Source organism: Rutidosis leptorrhynchoides, chromosome 11, assembly GCF_046630445.1.
Source record: "Rutidosis leptorrhynchoides isolate AG116_Rl617_1_P2 chromosome 11, CSIRO_AGI_Rlap_v1, whole genome shotgun sequence".
NCBI lineage: Eukaryota > Viridiplantae > Streptophyta > Magnoliopsida > Asterales > Asteraceae > Rutidosis > Rutidosis leptorrhynchoides.
The window spans coordinates 38,328,908-38,347,547 of record NC_092343.1 but is presented as its reverse complement, the minus strand read 5'-3'; the positions used below and the strand labels follow the sequence as shown (position 1 = coordinate 38,347,547).

The window sequence follows — 18,640 nt, the reverse complement described above, 5'->3', positions numbered from 1 at the left end:
GGCGATCCAGGACACGGGTATGTGATTCCCTGTGCAAGCAGGGGCGGTGCACGTGTTCAAAGCAATCCGGGTGCGGGTGAAATTCCCGACGATGGTTGTGAGGTTCGATCCCGGGTTTCTACCTAACGTGTGAGTGTGTCTAACCAACTAACCAAGCCGTTCAAAAAAAAAAAAAAAAAAAAATGAATGATCAATTTTCTATGTCATTACTATTTCATCTACCTATATAATTCAATACGAATAGCAAATGCACAGTAAATCATAGTAGTATAAATATCTACTAAGATGTAAGCATACGATGCACTTCTTGTTCAATATATATATATATATATATATATATATATATATATATATATATTGTTCAATATATATATATATATATATATATATATATATATTTCTTACTCACTTCTTCTTTACTATTAATAGTCTATAGTTTATAGTCAAGAAGTAGGCCAAATAAAGTTGTTATCTACCACCAAATTATAACATCTACAATTTTTTCAAGATTATAAAGTTGTGACACCTATTACATTACACTCTAGTTAATAGTTAAGCCAAGTCAAATTCATTTCTAAATAAATATTAAATACTCGAATATTAATTTTTAATTATTAATTAATTATACAAAAGAAAAAAGAAAAAAAATAGAGAACCAACAAAGTTTTTGGATATCTGAGTAGTTCATCAACCAACTGATTTTTAGATGGAGTTTCAGTTGAGACATAAAAAAGAAAACAGAGAAGAAGAATAAGATTAATGGCAAAATTTTCAAAGTACTCATGATACAATTCATCACCTAAAAACAACATTAACCCTAATTTACTACAACTCCATTTACCATCACAACCTACGTTCTAACAACAAAACACTTCCAACAATCAACACCAACCAATAGTAAAACTTTGACCTTCGAAACGAAACTGACAGAGACTCTTTCAGTTGTACATTAAACCTGCAACTACCAACTGATGGATCAACGGTTGTGATCATTCCTAGCCCTCCAAAATCACAACTATCAGCCCTTTGATCATGCTGTTGGTAATAACTATTAAACGCGTACGACACATTACCCGGCCAACTAACGTTAAAACACGAACCACCGGTTGAAAGTGCAGTACAGTCAGCATTTGCACACGCCTCGATTGCACGCGCAGTTGCATTCGATGTGTTTATATTATTATTCACTACACACCATTTTGGGTCAAGATACTCAACATTCTCTGCGTTCACGAGATTTTTCCCGTTTTGAAAAAAGTCAACTTGGTATTTGACTTGACCGTCAAAAGTCAACAAACCCCAATGTCGTTCGAAATTTCCCGCAGTTAGATTTTTCCGATCTTCGTCTAAAAGGGTGTAGATATACGTCTCAAGTGGGGTCCACTTAGGTCTAAGTGGAGTCCCTTTTTTACTATAAAGATAGTTTAAAAGACCTTTGGTGAAAATCTCTGCATTTGAAACGGTAGCGTTTGGGGCCCCGTCTGTGGGCCACCCAATTTGGCTAATTACGATATCGATATCGGGAAATCCCAAATCGGTTAAGGCGGTTACAAGTGTATCGTAGCTTAACTCGAGGCTATTTTTGTATGACTTATGACTATCATTATGTGGACGTGCGGTTTCTTTGAAAAGGGCGAAATCAAGTGAAATGTTTTTGTTTTGATAGTAACTTAAAAAAGGTGAGATGGTTACGAAAAACGGGGATCGAGTTTTAGTGAGAAAGTTGAGAACTTGGATCATGGTTTTGTTGATATCGGGTCGAAAGTGTCCTGTTGAAGGTAGACCCGTTTCAGATTGGAATGCATCGAAGCTACATGGAATGACGATTTTGACCATGTTTGGTAGTTTAGCTCGGATCACTGCAGCTTCAATGTTAATGGCTGCACCAACCACAAAAGGGTAGAATTGGGAATTGTAACTTTGAAGAAATGGTTCATCTCCAACTGCAATGTACCTGAATAAGTATTTATCCTTTGTTTAGCCTTACAAGCTCGTGTAAAAAAGAATCATTTTTTAGTACAGGACAATATGGGCTGGGTTGGGATGGCCCACTAACACCTTTTGTGCCATTTATTAAGGTGTTGTTACGATTACAAAAACAACTATTAGTAATAAAAAGGTATTTTTTTGGATTAAAACAGTTTAGGAGCTAGTATTCATTAATCAAACAATGTGGATGGTTGCACACCTGTATGACCATGCAAAGATAAAATTTATTTGACCCGTTTGATATAAACTCATTCCATGCTGAAACAAGTATGCAAATCAACATGGAAATGCAATTCAAACTTCAAAGTTAACATATTTCATTATTTTTAACATAATTTAGCATAATAACTTCCATGTCAGCAGTTTATCAACACTATCATATAGAAACACCAAATCAGCACCCAAATGACTATTTAAACTTCCTATCAGCACCTTTATTTACCAAATGACCATGATAATAAGTTTTTCCGTTACTTTTTGAAGGGCAAACTGCCAATAAAAGGTGGCATTATCTATGGAAAGGACTGCAAGATTCAATTTTTGCCAAGGCAAGAGTTTAAGTTCAGTTTTAGAAATATAGACAAATTTGGTCAAAAATAACATCTGAATCCTAATTGTTACTAACTTACTACTAATAAAAATCTGAACTTTCACTTTTATATGTGTCAAAATTTAAACTTTGCACTGATAAGAGAGAATTAGCATACACCCACATTGTATTTTTTTTTTTTTTTTGCATTCTAAGCTCAATTTTTAGACAAAACCTCCCTTCTAAGAAACATCAATAATGGAAAAATAATGCAATGACAAAAGTGGAAGTAAGTTACTAATTATTTATCACATACACCTATTAAATGCCATAAATTATTAATCAAATGAACCTCAAACATCAATTAAACTCAAATCCACCCATAAATAACTAACATTTATCACATATTAAACAAACTGAAAGTGTAATAACATAATACTGTAACAAACTTATTGAATTTAATGCAGTAACTAAAAAAGGGACAAAAGAGTAACATACTCTATCCGGGTCCGACCCGAAAGATACCGGGTCAAATTATCATGAACCCAACTCTCAGCAGCCTTAAGAGAAGAATTCAACGTATGGAGCATGGAATTAGGAATGCCAACAGTGACATCAATGTTGGTATTTGAAAGTGATTCAAGAACTTGTGGGTTGGAATCAAAAAGTTTAATTTTGGTGATTTTGTTTTGTTTTAAAAGCTCAACAACTTTTGATGGTGGAAGAGGGTGGGATGAGGTGGTGCCCCAGTTTATTCCGATCGATTGAACCCTAAATGTGTGGGATAGTGTGATTGTGGTGATTAGAATTATTGCCGTTAAAGAGTTGAGGTGTAAAGCCATTGGAGTGTGAGTGTTTGTGACAGATAATTGTTGGAAGAGCATTTTATGATGGGAGTGATATGTACACGACTAATTAATTTTTACACATACACAATTAAATATGTTTTACAGCATTGTACGATATAATATTATAAAACATGTTTGATTGTGTATGTGTAAAAAATGATTGTGTACATATCATCACCTTTTTATGATACGGAGTATATAGTTTGGAAAAGTAAAAAAAAAACATATTTAAAAATGTTGAACAAGAAAACTAAATTAAAAAACTTTTACTGTATTTATTTAACTTAACTTTTAGCATTATATTTGTTTATTGAAGTTAGATTTATTAAATTAATCTATAACTATTATTTATATTATGTAAAATAACCTAGCCTTTCTTGACATGGGGCATTTGAATTCGTTAGTAAGCAAAACTATTTGACAAGCAGTACTAGGGTCATGTTGTTATCTAATTTGGAAAAATCGAAATCAAAAGGTTTTTTTTCAAACAAATGTTGGAATGTACCGGTCGCGTTAAATGAAATCCAAGTAAAAAAGATCTGAATGGATCACGAAGAAATGTAGGGACAAAACGATCGATTGACATAATTGAATACACAATCCGAGACGTTTTATTTAGAGTGTAAAATGTGATATGTAATTGTGGTTTTGATGACACCTTGTCATCCCCCACATTCTGCATATGCATTGTTACGCATACTGTTGCGATGCTAATTTGTAGTGATATATCCCTGAGTCAAAACATTATTGTATTGTGAGTTTTGTTAATAATATTAATATACAGCTGCCTTTCAAAAATTAAAAAAAAAATTAACCTAGCCTTTTTTTTTACTCATGATATAAGTGAATATCTCAACATATACGTGATCTCCATAACTAAATTTGAATGCTCTACAATCTTTATCATATACAAAAGTTTGACTTTGGCACTCCATAATTTGAACTAGATTGGTGCCTCTCGACTTTTGAACAACCGCAATGAACTGAAAAAATTATTGGTCCTTGCTGTTCTTTCCCTACTACCACTCAAGTTGTAGGTTTGGATGATTTTTTTTCCCCTGATGTTGTTGCTGCTGTTTATATAGTACACAATAATTAGCTTAACATTTACATGAGTTTTGTAGTTACATATATTCCATTAAAAACTAAAAGCAAAACTTCAAGAAACAAAAGTTACTCTATCTGAATGATTATCATAACCTAAATAAAAAATTAATTAAATGTACATATAAACTCAGTTGAGATATCATAAACTCTAATCAAATAACACTCAGTCAGGTCTATATCCTCAACAATCAACAAAACCTCAAAATCAGCTCGAACAATCAAAGAATCCAAATCTAAATTTCAGTTTAAGTCAAGATTTTTAGCAACTATAACCCTAAATCAAAACTATATTCCACAACTTAGCAATGCCCATAGAAGAAAATTCTAATGAACCAACTAATAATAAAACCCATATGAATCTCATAAAACCCACATCGATTTAGCATAAAGTCAAGATTTTTAGCAGCTATACTACTCAAATCAACACTCTCTTCTTGCAAAAATGTGCAACACAACAATAAAAAGAAACATCAAAATAAAGTCATATAAACAAAAAAATTCATATGTATTCCAGTAAACCCATATCTAATGTCACATAAAGTTAAGTTTTTTTTTTAGCGAATAAGAAGAAATAAAATGACAAAAAAGTGAAAAGGCTTACAGAGTCAGATTCAAGATATTCACCATGTAAGAATGAAAAATGATTCAACCTTAATTTCTACTGAAATTCTCCACACAATCTTAAAAAACCCTGTTGAAGTTCGAAGGAATTGCGCATTACCTGGAGATGAAGAGGAGAGTGGCCACCATTAATGAATGAAGTCGGTCGGATTGTACTGTTCGACAAATTATGTGACGATCGCTCCAAATCCATATGGACGAACACGTCATTCATTGATTACATTGCGAGGTATTTGACCTCTATATGATACGTTTTGTAAACATTGCATTCTTTTGAAAAGGCACATCATAAATGTATATTTAAATCAAAGGTTTTCGACATTTGATGATTCCTACATATAGACAATCATCGTATATAATAGTTTACAATAGTGCTTTCGTTGACAATGCAGTCAAAATAAGGTACATGGTGATGAATTGGTGAATGCAACGTTTTCTTGAAAAATATGCCATGTAAGACTCCATGCACATAGCTTGTCTATCATATAAGCAAACAGCGGAAGACTTCTAGGGAACCTGAGAATAAACATGCTAACAAGTGTCAACACAAAGGTTGGTGAGTTCATAGTTTGTATGTTTCGCATAATCTGTATATAAAGATGGATCACAAGATTTCAGTTGTTTCATCCAGAAACGTTTATCAAAATATTCTACAAGAATGAGCTCCCTGGTAACCAAGCCTTAACGTCTATAATAAGTACCCCTCGTTTAACATGCAACCAACATGTACAATACACGCAATCCAACGTGTACTAACTTCAAATAGCATACGTCTGTTTTATAGTTCAGGCTAGAGTTTCTTTCTATACTTGGAACAGACGGGGATGTCAAACCCTATGGATCCATATACTACTACTTACGCCCACCAGTTCTTATAACTGGCAGTTAACAGTTACCAAAGCTAAGGGATTTTCGGTTCAAACTCAGTGTAGAATTAAGTATGTACTTGTATCCATTGCGTTTAAAATAAAGTGCATGTATTCTCAGCCCAAAAATGTATAGAGAAAAAGGGATCGTATGAAACTCACCTTAGCAGCATATAAAGTCGTTCACCAAAATGTGATCGAAACACGGAATATCAAATAACCGTAGTCCTCAACCTAGAGAACATATGTTGGTCAATATATGTCTATCAAGCTAGGTCAGGTCATAGTGTATCACAATCCTAATGCTCGAGATCGACAAACAAAAGTTATCCAAAGTCGTTTCAAAATGTCAATTTTGATAATAGTTCAACAAAACGAGACGTGCCTTATATAAGGATTCATTTACCCGGCTAGTAGTATTCAAAAATTCAATTTATCAATCTCATAAACAGGTTGTTTAAATCTTAATTGCGGTTTCAAAAGCAATTCCAATTATTATTAATCATAATTCAGTTGATCATAACTTTTAATCCGTTCATCGAAACTATTCGATATCTAAATGAAAAGTTATTGATTTTTCGCTAGCTTTTCAAAAACATGTATATCATATACCTTTTACTAGTAATATATGTATTTAATTCGTGATTCATTAAAAATTGTTTAACGACGAAATTTAGCATACAAGCATATATAAATATATATATACTCGAGCACTAGACATGGATACACAATTAATATATAAAAGATAAAATATGAGTGCTTACGTATCAATATTGAGATTCAATATTGTAGGAAAGTACGTAGACGCAACAGAGATGATAAACACTAGGTTTGATTCACAAATATACCCCCGAACATTACCCATAACCTCCTTGGCAATAACCCATTATTTCCTTAGCTCTAATTTGCTCGAAAACTCGTTTTGAAATCATTTGGACATCACTCCGTCATAATATTTTATGTATAAATAATACTAATAATAATAATCATAAGATTATTAATAATAATATTAATTTTAATAATAATAATAATAATAATAATAATAATAATAATAATAATAATAATAATAATAATAATAATAATAATAATAATAGAGAGGATAGAGAGAAAGATGGATAAATTTGGCCAGAAACCTGGGCTATTTATAGAAGAATTCTGATTTCTGACCCCCATGCGATCGCATGGGTTTTGTGCCTATATGCCATGCGATCGCATGGCCCTCTGATCCAGCTCACAAACTTTTGTTTTCTTATTTGTCGACATAATATTTAATTATATATATAATTTATATAATTTATATAATTAATTATATATTATATTAAATTCATGTGCATAGTTGACTTGTAATTTTTGTCCCGATAAGTCGTACGTCGTCACTCGACTTAAGTCCCGGTTCTGGTTTTTCGAACGCATTTTCGTACGCTGAGAAAACTAGTACTTTACGTTTAGTGACTCGTACTTTTGCCAAAGTATAGTCTTAAATTATCTATAAACTAAACCACTCCAGATATAACTTATGCATTTGAGTGTTTTGGTCATTTACTTCTATAAATCATCGTCTCGTTAATAAAGTATATATGTTTAATCAAAACGTTTCATATCTAGTTAACATTATAATTAATCACATTGCAAAATATGTATATATAATTTAAAATAGTTTAAATAATAGATATTATCATAACACCTAACGTTTGTGCTTTAGAATTTAATTTGATATAATTTATTTATACGTCAACGTTTATTTTAATTTCTCAAACGTTCTATAAATCTATCGAATCGAACAACCAAATGTTACTATCGTTTATCAACAAATTTTGAAATCACATATATTCAATAGTCATATATACGTTTTAAATACACAATATAAATTATTTATATATATATATATATATATATATATATATATATATATATATATATATATATATATATATATATATATATATATATATATATATATATAGTTCTAACAATTTACATTTATTCCGAATACCGTTAATCATGAATGATTTCTCAAATCAACATGGACTTCTCAACAGAGACCCGTAATAATATCATAATCCTTAAGAGACCCAGTAAATATATTTTACTTGAATCGTTTGGCATAATCTTTTAACTCCGTAGTTAAATATATCAATCAGGTAATCAATCAAATAAGTTTAATGCACAGTATCATATACCCAACACTTAGTTGCGTTTTCAGGTTATAGTATGTATATCTATTTACATATAATTGTTCGCGAATCGTTGAGAACAATCGAAGGGTAATTGAACAGTTCAAAATTTTGAGATTCAACTTCATAGACTTTGCTTATAGTGTCGGAAACGTTAAAGATTAAGTTGAAATTTGGTCAGAAATTTCCAGGGTCATCACAGTATCCCCCCGTTAAAGAAATTTCATCCCGAAATTTGAGTGGGGTCGTAATGGCTAACAATAAAAATGTTTTCATGACGTATATGAGTCGATAAATAGAGTTTTATCACCGTTGAATAATATGGATATAACAATCCGATTACTCGAAGCGTAAGAGAGAAGTTATCGCATAATAGTGAATTTGAAGGAATAGAGATTCGTCTTAACTTTTGATGTAGTAACGATTGATTTCCGGAATTTAAGGAATAGAAAATCTTCATAATCTAAATAAGATTTGATTCTTCGGGAATTAAGGAGATTTTGCGTAATCTGCCTCGATTGCTATGTCTGATCTTTTGCTATAAATTGACCTCTTCCGTTTCATTATTTTCACCACTCCTACATCTTCTTCCTTGCTTCATACTTTCACAAGATTGTGAAAATGCTTCATCCAGTTCTGATTCTTGATATTATTCTGACTACCACCACAATCATCCTTCTATTTCAACTCCCACCGGAGGAATCTGTTTACCTTTACTTCGCTCTTGGGGTAGTGGTTTTCATAATCCTTCCTTGCATTTGTCTTTCCATAATTATTGACATCTACGGTTAATGATCTCTTCTATTTGCTGTGATTTATTGATGTGTGCAGCGGGGTGTACGAAATACTATTATATTTTAGCAGGAAATACTATTAAATACGATACAATTTTACACAAGATATTTATTTATTTAGAGAATGGATATACTTAAACCTTACTACAACACTTATAGGCAGTGTACCTAATCGTACAGTAGTGTAGTTTTTAGTAAGTCCGGTTCGTTCCACAGGGAAAATCTTTAAACAAAGCTTAACGCTATATTAGTTTACTTTTGTAAAAATACAAATATATATATAAGTAATATTATTATTATAAAGGGGGGTTTTTACCGTTTAATGACCGGTTTGTCGATTTTAAAACTTTAGTCGCAGTTAAAACCAAATGTAAAATATTAAAAATAAATACAAGATTTAAATTAAAGCGTAAAGTAAATAACGATAATGAAATTGCGAATAATAAAAGTGCGATAAAATAAACTTGTGATAATTAAAAAGTACGATAATTAAAAGTGCAATTAAATACAATAACAATAAAAATGCGATAATTAGAAGTGCAATTAAATATAAAATAAAGAAAATTAAATATGAAATAAAAGAATTATGCTTATTTAAACTTCCGTAATCATGATGTTTGACGTGTTGATTTTAGTTTTATGCCCATGGGTTAATTGTCCTTTGTCCTGGATTATTTAATATGTCCGTCTGGTTGTGGTCCATAACAGTCCATCAGTCATAAATATAAAGTGCGAGTGTCCTCGTCAAATTATCGTTATACCCGAAGTTAAATATTCCAACTAATTGGGGACTTAAACTGTAACAAGATTTTAATACTTTGTTTAATAATTACACCAGGATGTCGACTGAGTGTAACCCAAGGTTTTAATATTTTGTTATCAATTATACCAAGTGTCCTTGTACATAATTTCACCCCTGTTTTAATTATTCTAGTGGCTATTAATCAATTCCCGTGTCCGGTTAAATGAACGATTATTCGTACATATAAATACCCCGCCCATCGTGTCCGATCGAGTGTATATGGTAATTTATAGGGACGCCCAATTGTAAATCTTTATATTAACATTAACAAACTATCATTTAGTTAAACAAATATAAAGCCCATTAATAGCCCATAATCTAATTTCCACAAGTGTCGTTCTTTTGTCCAAACCCCAATTATGGTACAAAGCTCAATTACCCAATTTTAGTAATTAGCCCAACATCATGATTACTTCGGATTAAATAAGCATAATAATAACTTAGCTACGAGACATTAAATTAAAAAGGTTGAACATAACTTACAATGATTAAAAATAGCGTAGCGTTACACGGACAGAATTTCGACTTACACCCTTACAATATTCGCTAACATACCCTTATTATTAGGATTAAAATTAAAATTAAAATTAAAATTAAAATATAAATATAAATATTTACGTATAGATATAGAGAGGATGGATATATATGTTGGTTTTTGCGATCAGAATTCGTTTGCTTTTATAGGGAGTTTCAGAATTTGGGGCTCCGCGACTTGCGGCATTTTTTTTCCTTCAAACTGCACGAGTCGCGGAGTTTGAAATTACAGCTCACCAACTTTGGAGTCTTTCTTGCCGACGGATTTTTCTTATTTATATAATATATAAATAATTATAAGAATTATTTAAATATTATATTATATTTATGTGCATAGTTGACTTGTAATTTTTAGTCCGTTGCGTCGAGCGTTGAGAGTTGACTCATGTCCCGGTTCCAGATTTTCGAACGTCCTTGCGTACAATTTAATATCTTGTACTTTGCGTTTTGAATCTTGTACTCTTGTAATTTCGAGACGTTTCTTATCAATAATTGGAACCTCTTTGATTGTATTTTGTACTTTTGAGCTTTTTGGTCGTTTGCGTCTTCAATTCGTCGAATCTGTCTTTTGTCTTCACCTTTTATTATTTAAACGAATATCACTTTTAAATAGAACAATTGCAACTAAAAGCTTGTCTTTCTTGAGGAATAATGCTATGAAATATATGTTCGTTTTTAGCATTATCAAATATTCCCACACTTGAGCGTTGCTTGTCCTCAAGCAATATCGTCTTGAAATACTAGAATCACTTCTTTATTCTTCACACTTTGTACATCAGTGATTTCTATACGGCGGTATAAACAATGGTAGTAACGATATGGTTTACAGTCCCACATGACTATAAAAATTTAGATCCATTAAGGAAATTGGATCTTTATGAAAACATTTGATCTTTTGAAAATTAAATCTAGTTTTTACCCTAGATAAGTTTTCCGGAATAACCCTTTACCGGTGTTTGAAAAATATTTTTGTGGGTTTGGTGGGTTTCAGATTTGAAAATTTTAGCTCAAAACTTATGGTTTTGTGTCACCCACTTGCTAACCTTGTATTTGGAAAACAACACGTCCAGTTACTTGTCCCGTATATTACCTTTCGGTAAACTACCGTCCGGTTGTAAAGGAAAGCGTTGAACAAGCAACTGTTAAGGCAATGTCCCCTGACATGCTTTTAATTATGGTCTATAACGTGTCGGACGCAATTACTATCCTTGGTAGGAGCAATAGTAAAGCTCACCCTTATAATTTTTCGGTCTGGCACAAGGTCCTGTCCTTGACCATGCTATGCAACCACCGTTCTTACGGTTGACACCCGATTTGGTTCAGGTGACCTAATGAATTCCAGGTGAATTTCTAGGATTTTACGTTCAATGGTAATGAATGCATTGAAAATGGGTTTTTAGAAAACAAATCGAATTGTAATTTTGATCAAAATATTTTCTCGTTCAAGCTCGAGTTTAGATATCATCGAATTCCATGAGTTTGAATTCTCAATCTTTAAGGTCAATCTCTAGGATTGAGTAATATCAGGCTTAAAAGCTGATTTTTAATCCTTTAAGGAGATTATCCTTTCTGGGGATCTGATTCATTAGTCTTATCCAGCTAATTTGCATGGTGCCCCCCATTTTACGAGATAAATCCTTCTCATAGTTAGGATAAATCTGACCACTTGGCGACCCTGTTTAATGCTGAGGTCCGTGGATTTCCTGCTGATTTTAGTGATGACTTTTCTAGATTTTTCGTCTGTGATGACCCGGGAATTTCTGACCAAATTTAAACTTAATCTTATATGATTTCGACACGATAAGCAAAGTCTGAAATGTTGAGTCTCGAAAACTTTGGAACAGTTACATGAATGCATTTGCCCTTTCACCATTCTCGACGATTCACGAACATTTGTGTGTAAATAAATATGTAAATAAATATATATGTAAATATATATATATCTTATAAGTATTATTAATATTAATATATACACATATAAAATTTGATTCAGTTAATTAATAAAATTAAGACTATCATTAATAATATATGTATTATTATATATAGTAGTAAAATTTATAATTTTAGATTATTATTGTTAATTACATAACTATTGTTGTAATTAGTATTATATGGATCATAAAACTTTTACATGTAAATTGTTATATTATTATTAGTATTATCATAATGATTATTATTATTGTCTGTTATTACCAATACTATGATTATTACATTCAATATTATTATTAATGTTAATATTAATATTAATATTTTACATCAACTATTAATGAAATATATCACATAATTAAAAATAGGTAATAAATTAAATTATAAGTTATTATTTATTATTATCTATAATAATAGGAGTATTATTATATACATATTATATCTTATATAGATATGCATTACTAAATCCAATTCTATCATAATCAACTTTTCTTAATTTCTCTATGTCCTATTTCACTTGTGAGAAAGTGTCGGTTCAATTTAAAATACAAACATCTATCTATCTATCAACTTTTGAAACTGCACAAATCATTAATCACCACCTATCTATCTATACTTTTTGTTTCATTGTGAACCAAAACCAACACCCTGCAATTTCCATCGAATCAAAAGCATAACACAACACCACCATGTATCTCCTTTTGTTTCTCTAAGCAGCACCCTTCCACCACCACTCTTTTTCAACCGAGAACCATGAACATCATTGTAACTACGTCTTCCTTCTTCTTTCTTTCAAATTCTAATCGAACCATAAACAACATTACAACTATAGAAATCTTCTTGTTACTCGCCACCAATTCAACATCATGAACAACCACAACACCATTTTCGGACTATGATCACCAATATGAAACATTACCACGCCACCTTGTTTCTGTTTATATTCGTTGAACCATTGACACCAAGATACACCATACGCCTCTTCTACAACCTATGCATCATCATTAGAACCCATTACTACAGTTTAATTCTCTGTTTAAACCAAACCCAAAACACCTCCTTTTTTTTTACTCCTGTTTCATCACGGTTACTGGTCAGTGTTTCCATCCGACAACAACAACTAAATATCAACGAAACTGCTATAGTTTTTCTGCTGTAAACACAACCACAAACCACCACCAAATCGTCTACAAGCTGATGCATACCTTCATTTCTGTTTCTGCTATTATACGAACTCCACAACACCACTTCTTGTTTAATTACTTCTTCGTTCCTACTGCTGCAACATACGTGAATTTCTGTTACGATAGAAGACTTATGATGAAGATGGTACAAGATAAAGATGATATACATATTAGGTGACAATGAGCTAAAGTATAAAGTGTACTCTTTTGTTTACTTTAAATCTCAATTATCGTTACTTTATGAAGAGAATATGGAGTAGTTTAAACAACCCACTTGTCATATCTTAAATCCAAATGGTACAGAAATGTGGTGGAAGATTTATGGTCGATATTTACAAAAGGAAATACCCCACTTGAAGAAAACCGAATCCTATGATGATGGATTGATGACCTGTGTTTTTCTCTTATTTAAGTGTCTACCCTTTCATTTTTTTTTCTTTCTTTCGTTTACACCAACAAGCAAAAGGAGCTAGATCAGTTCGTTGGGCTGTGAAGTAAGGGTATCGGTTGGGCTTAGATAATTTATGTTACTAGGCCGTGATCCAATTATTATTTTTTTGCTGGGCCGGGCTGCTGCTCAATATTTCTGGTTTCAGCATTTCTGTCGATCCACAAGTTTGAATCAAGCATTTTCCCTAATTTATGATGGTAATGACTTGATGTTACAAAATGATGATGTATTTATAGGGGCACGGTGATAACAGTGAAGTTGTTATGGTGATGACGTGATTCATGATGGTAATGATAATATGATAAACGATGATGATGTAGTATGATGGTGATAAGTTATATGATGATAATCACAATAAAGATGATATATAAAAACGAAGAAAAACGATACATCAAATAATAGATATATATATATATGTGCTAACGATAAGCGAGTTAGATGATGATTATGATGATCACGTTACTGTGATGATGATGTGAACGAGATGATACATGATACAAAATGGGTTGATGATGATGAAGATATAAGGGAGAGGATAAAGAGTGCCTATATGTTAACAACTTTTCAAACGGGATTTAAATCGGAAATGATCTAGCGGTTAAGTGGTTTGGTGTGTGATTGTTAAGCGAGAGGTTGTGGGTTCGAGCCCGGTTCGTGGCAAATCTTTTTTTAGAAAAAGCTTTTGGGGGTATACACTCTTATTTTTATTTCCATTATTATTATTATTAATGCTAATATTATTATTATTATTATTATTATTATTATTATTATTATTATTATTATTATTATTATTATTATTATTATTATTGTTATTATTATTATTATTATTAGATATTGTTGTTATGATGATTGTTATTACCCCTAATATATTAAAAGTATCATTATAATAAAAATTATCAAAGTATCATTTTTATTAAGAACTAAATTTTGCACTAAGAGTAACATTTTCATTACTACTATTATTACTATCATTATTAATGTCATTCTTATCATTATTAGTATTACTACAAATAAATATTTTTTTTTTAAAAAATAATTAATAATACATATCATTATATCTTTATTATTAAAATGATAATAAATAAGTCATATGTAAAACATATAAACTAATATATAAAGATATATATTTTTTTGATATAAATTTTTGTTATGTTGAATGATAAATAATAGATATATAAGAAATATAAATTAAATATAATGAATTTATCTATATAATATATAATATAACAAGTGTACTATTAATAATATATATATATATATATATATATATATATATATATATATATATATATATATATATATATTGTTCGATTAAGATTATGTGTATTAATATATATACAAACGATATAGGTTCGTGAATCCAAGGCCAACCCTGCATTATTCCATGTCGTAATATGTATTTTTACTACAAAATACAGTATGGTGAGTTTCATTATTCCCTTTTTATATACGTTTTTGGGCTGAGAATACATGCAAATGCTTTATTAACTGTTTTACAATATTTATATGCGTGAGTTTCATTTGCTCCCTTTTACTCTTTATATTTTTGGGCTGAGAATACATGTGCAACCTTTATAAATGTTTTACGAAATAGACACGAGTAATCGAAATTACGTTCTATGGATGAATGATCGAAACTGAATATGCCCCTTTTTATTAAGTCTGGTAATCTAAGAATTAGGGAACAGAAACCCTAATTGACGCGAACTCTAAAGATAGATCTATCGGGCCCAACAAGCCCCATCCAAAGTACCGGATGCTTTAGTACTTCGAAATTTATATCATGTCCGAAGGAGGATCCCGGAATGATGGGGATATTCTTATATGCATATTGTTAATGTCAGTTACCAGGTGTTCAATCCATATGAACGATATTTTTGTCTCTATGCATGGGACGTATGTTTATGAGAAATGGTAATATGAAATCTTGTGGTCTATTAAAATTATGAAATGATTAATTATGATAAACTAATGAACTCACCAACCTTTTGGTTGACACTTTAAAGCATGTTTATTCTCAGGTACGAAAGAAATCTTCCGCTGTGAATTTGCTCATTTTAAAGATATTACTTGGAGTCATTCATGACATATTTCAAAAGACGTTGCATTCGAGTCGTTGAGTTCATCAAGATTATTATTAAGTCAATTATAGCTAGATATATTATAATATGGTATGCATGCCTTCAACCTTCAACGTAATGAAAGATTGTCTTTTCAAAAACGAATGCAATGCTTGTAAAATGTATCATATAGAGGTCAAGTACCTCGCGATGTAATCAACTGTTGTGAATCGTTTATAATCAATATGGACTTCGTCCGGATGGATTAGATCGGGGCGTTTCAGTTGGTATCAGAGCGGTGGTCTTAGTGAACCGGGTCTACATTAGTGTGACTAACTGATAAGTCGTTAGGATGCATTAGTGAGTCTGGACTTCGACCGTGTCTGCATGTCAAAAGTTTTGCTTATCATTTTTGTCGGAAATCATTTGCTTATCATCCTTAGTAAATTACCTATTTATTATTCTTAGTCTAGACACATCTTATTGCATTGACTGCATGAATAGTGTATAGACAAAAATTCATAGCTTAGCGTATCTGCTAATTCATATCTTAGCGTATCTGTTATTGTTATCTTTGCCTGACAGCTTCCGTAGATTCCTCCGTAACTTATGAGATTTTAGTATTATATATGCATATGTAAATTATGTATTGCAGGATACTAATCTACATCCTATAATCTATTTCATATTGAAAATCCTTCATCTGATCGTACGAGATTAATCCTTCAACAAGTTCGAGTCCCTCGGATTCCGACATCTATTCTGATAGTTATCCCGACAGTTATTCCGAATGGATAGTCATCTAAGCTCCGGAAGCAACGTCACCAGAATGAATCAACCAATCATCCATCCCCAATTCATCTGATGGATTCGTAGTCGACTTAATCAACGGAGACGGCAGAAGGCGACCCCTTCCACTAACCGAATTCACCTTTTAGAAAAGAACCTGAAGCACTTACCGGCGAACCTGTTCGTAACACCATTTCACCCTCATTTCCCAAATATCTCGCCACGACTATATCATAACTCAGATTCTAAATCTTATTCATCCAGTCGTTCCGACTGACAATCATCCCGGAGTAATCAAAGAAGTCAACGAGCTTCGCGCTCGAGTAATCAATTTGGAGAACATGGTGCAAAACTTACCAGCTTCAGCAACATCACCGGCATCAACAGAACCATCAGTAACAACACCAGTACCATCAACAATCCATACCTCGACATCTCATTCTGTACCTCGAATATAATTATTGTTCTACGAATCGTTCTATATCAATGATCTTCGTTCGACATGGTGATTATGTAATCTCTAATATGTTAGAGATTATATATTCTTGTTCTAATGATAAATCAAATGAGTTTAATATCATATTGACTCATTAAATCCATGATTACATCTGAAGAAAATATATATGTATATATGTTTTCAAAAAGATTGTAATTAAAAATTCTTTTGTACAAACTGTTAATGGTGAAAATATTTTAACGGGTAGGTAATACCCGAGGAATATTTAAATTTCACATTAATAAGTTACACTGTATATTCTTCGAATCTGATTCAACAGTTATTCACTATCCTATTTACAACCATCGAGAAACGTATCCGTTCACCAAAGAATAACTATTTTCATTCAAATTCAATTTCATATTTGGATTTTGACCTATCAGAATCCAACAAGTGGCATAATGAAGAAATAATGGACACAGTAAAAATTGATTAGAAACAGACTAATTAACAATATTAAATTTTATTAAGAAACCACGCTAACAAAATCCTAGCTAACTGTTCCTAGCTAACTGTTAATTCCGTATTACATTTTATTTATCGCAATTTATATTCTCGCAATTTTATTTATCGTCATTTAATTTCTGTTATTTACTTTACGCACTTTATTTATCGTTATTTAATTTTCTGTTATTTATTTTACGCACTTTAAATATCGGGACACGTATACAAGGTTTTGACATATCATATCGACGCATCTATATATATTATTTGGAATCACCATAGACACTCTATATGTAGTAATGATCGAGTTCTCTATACAGGGTTGAGGTTGATTCTACAATAATATATATACTTTGAGTTGTGATCGAGTCTGAGACATGTACACGGGTCACGATACGTATTAATTAATTCGAATATTATATAGTAACTTATATATGAAATATTATTTGTACACTGCTAACTGTGGGCTATCAACATTGGACAATTAAAATGAATTAAAATATTAATTATAACATATGAAACTAAATAATTCTTCAAGTTTGCCACTTGATTTCATTTTAAACCTCATTTGTATCTTGACGATTACAATCTGCGTTCAAACCTTTCATGATTCTTGAAAATGCCTCAATCGAGAAGATGAACCAACCGCACTTCATCAACGAAAGAAAAGATTGACGCATATAGTTATGCACCTGAAAACACTGGTAACCTGAGTAAACATTTAACACGTATCTGTGCTAACTCATTGGCTTTATTATTACCGAAAGTAACTCTACAATCTCTCTTCAAATTAGCCAATTTTGTCACAGCTCCAACAAGTCAACTTCAATTTTACGTTCGAAACAACCTTATTATAACCCTGACATAAAAGTTACCTTTCGTCATCAATACCGGAAAACCGTTTATATCTCACTACATTAGCAGCAAATTTACCAGCAACATCATTCATCTTTGACCTTATGAAAAGTTATTATATTCATTGAAATCCTATCATATACTCATCCGCATCTTGTAACGAGGACTGTC

The 18,640-nt window shown here is 31.5% G+C and overlaps 1 protein-coding gene across 1 annotated transcript; it reads right to left on the bottom strand.

The window, feature by feature from the left end:
- Positions 1-767: 767 nt before the first annotated feature.
- Positions 768-3,375, bottom strand: LOC139877505 (glucan endo-1,3-beta-glucosidase 9). The gene is made up of 2 exons (XM_071864938.1): positions 3,017-3,375; positions 768-1,954 (listed from the first exon to the last, which is right to left on the bottom strand). The coding sequence occupies exons 1-2, from the start codon at positions 3,358-3,360 to the stop codon at positions 844-846; spliced, it is 1,455 nt and encodes a 484-aa protein (XP_071721039.1). The 5' UTR covers positions 3,361-3,375; the 3' UTR covers positions 768-843.
- Between the last annotated feature and the right edge of the window lie 15,265 nt (positions 3,376-18,640).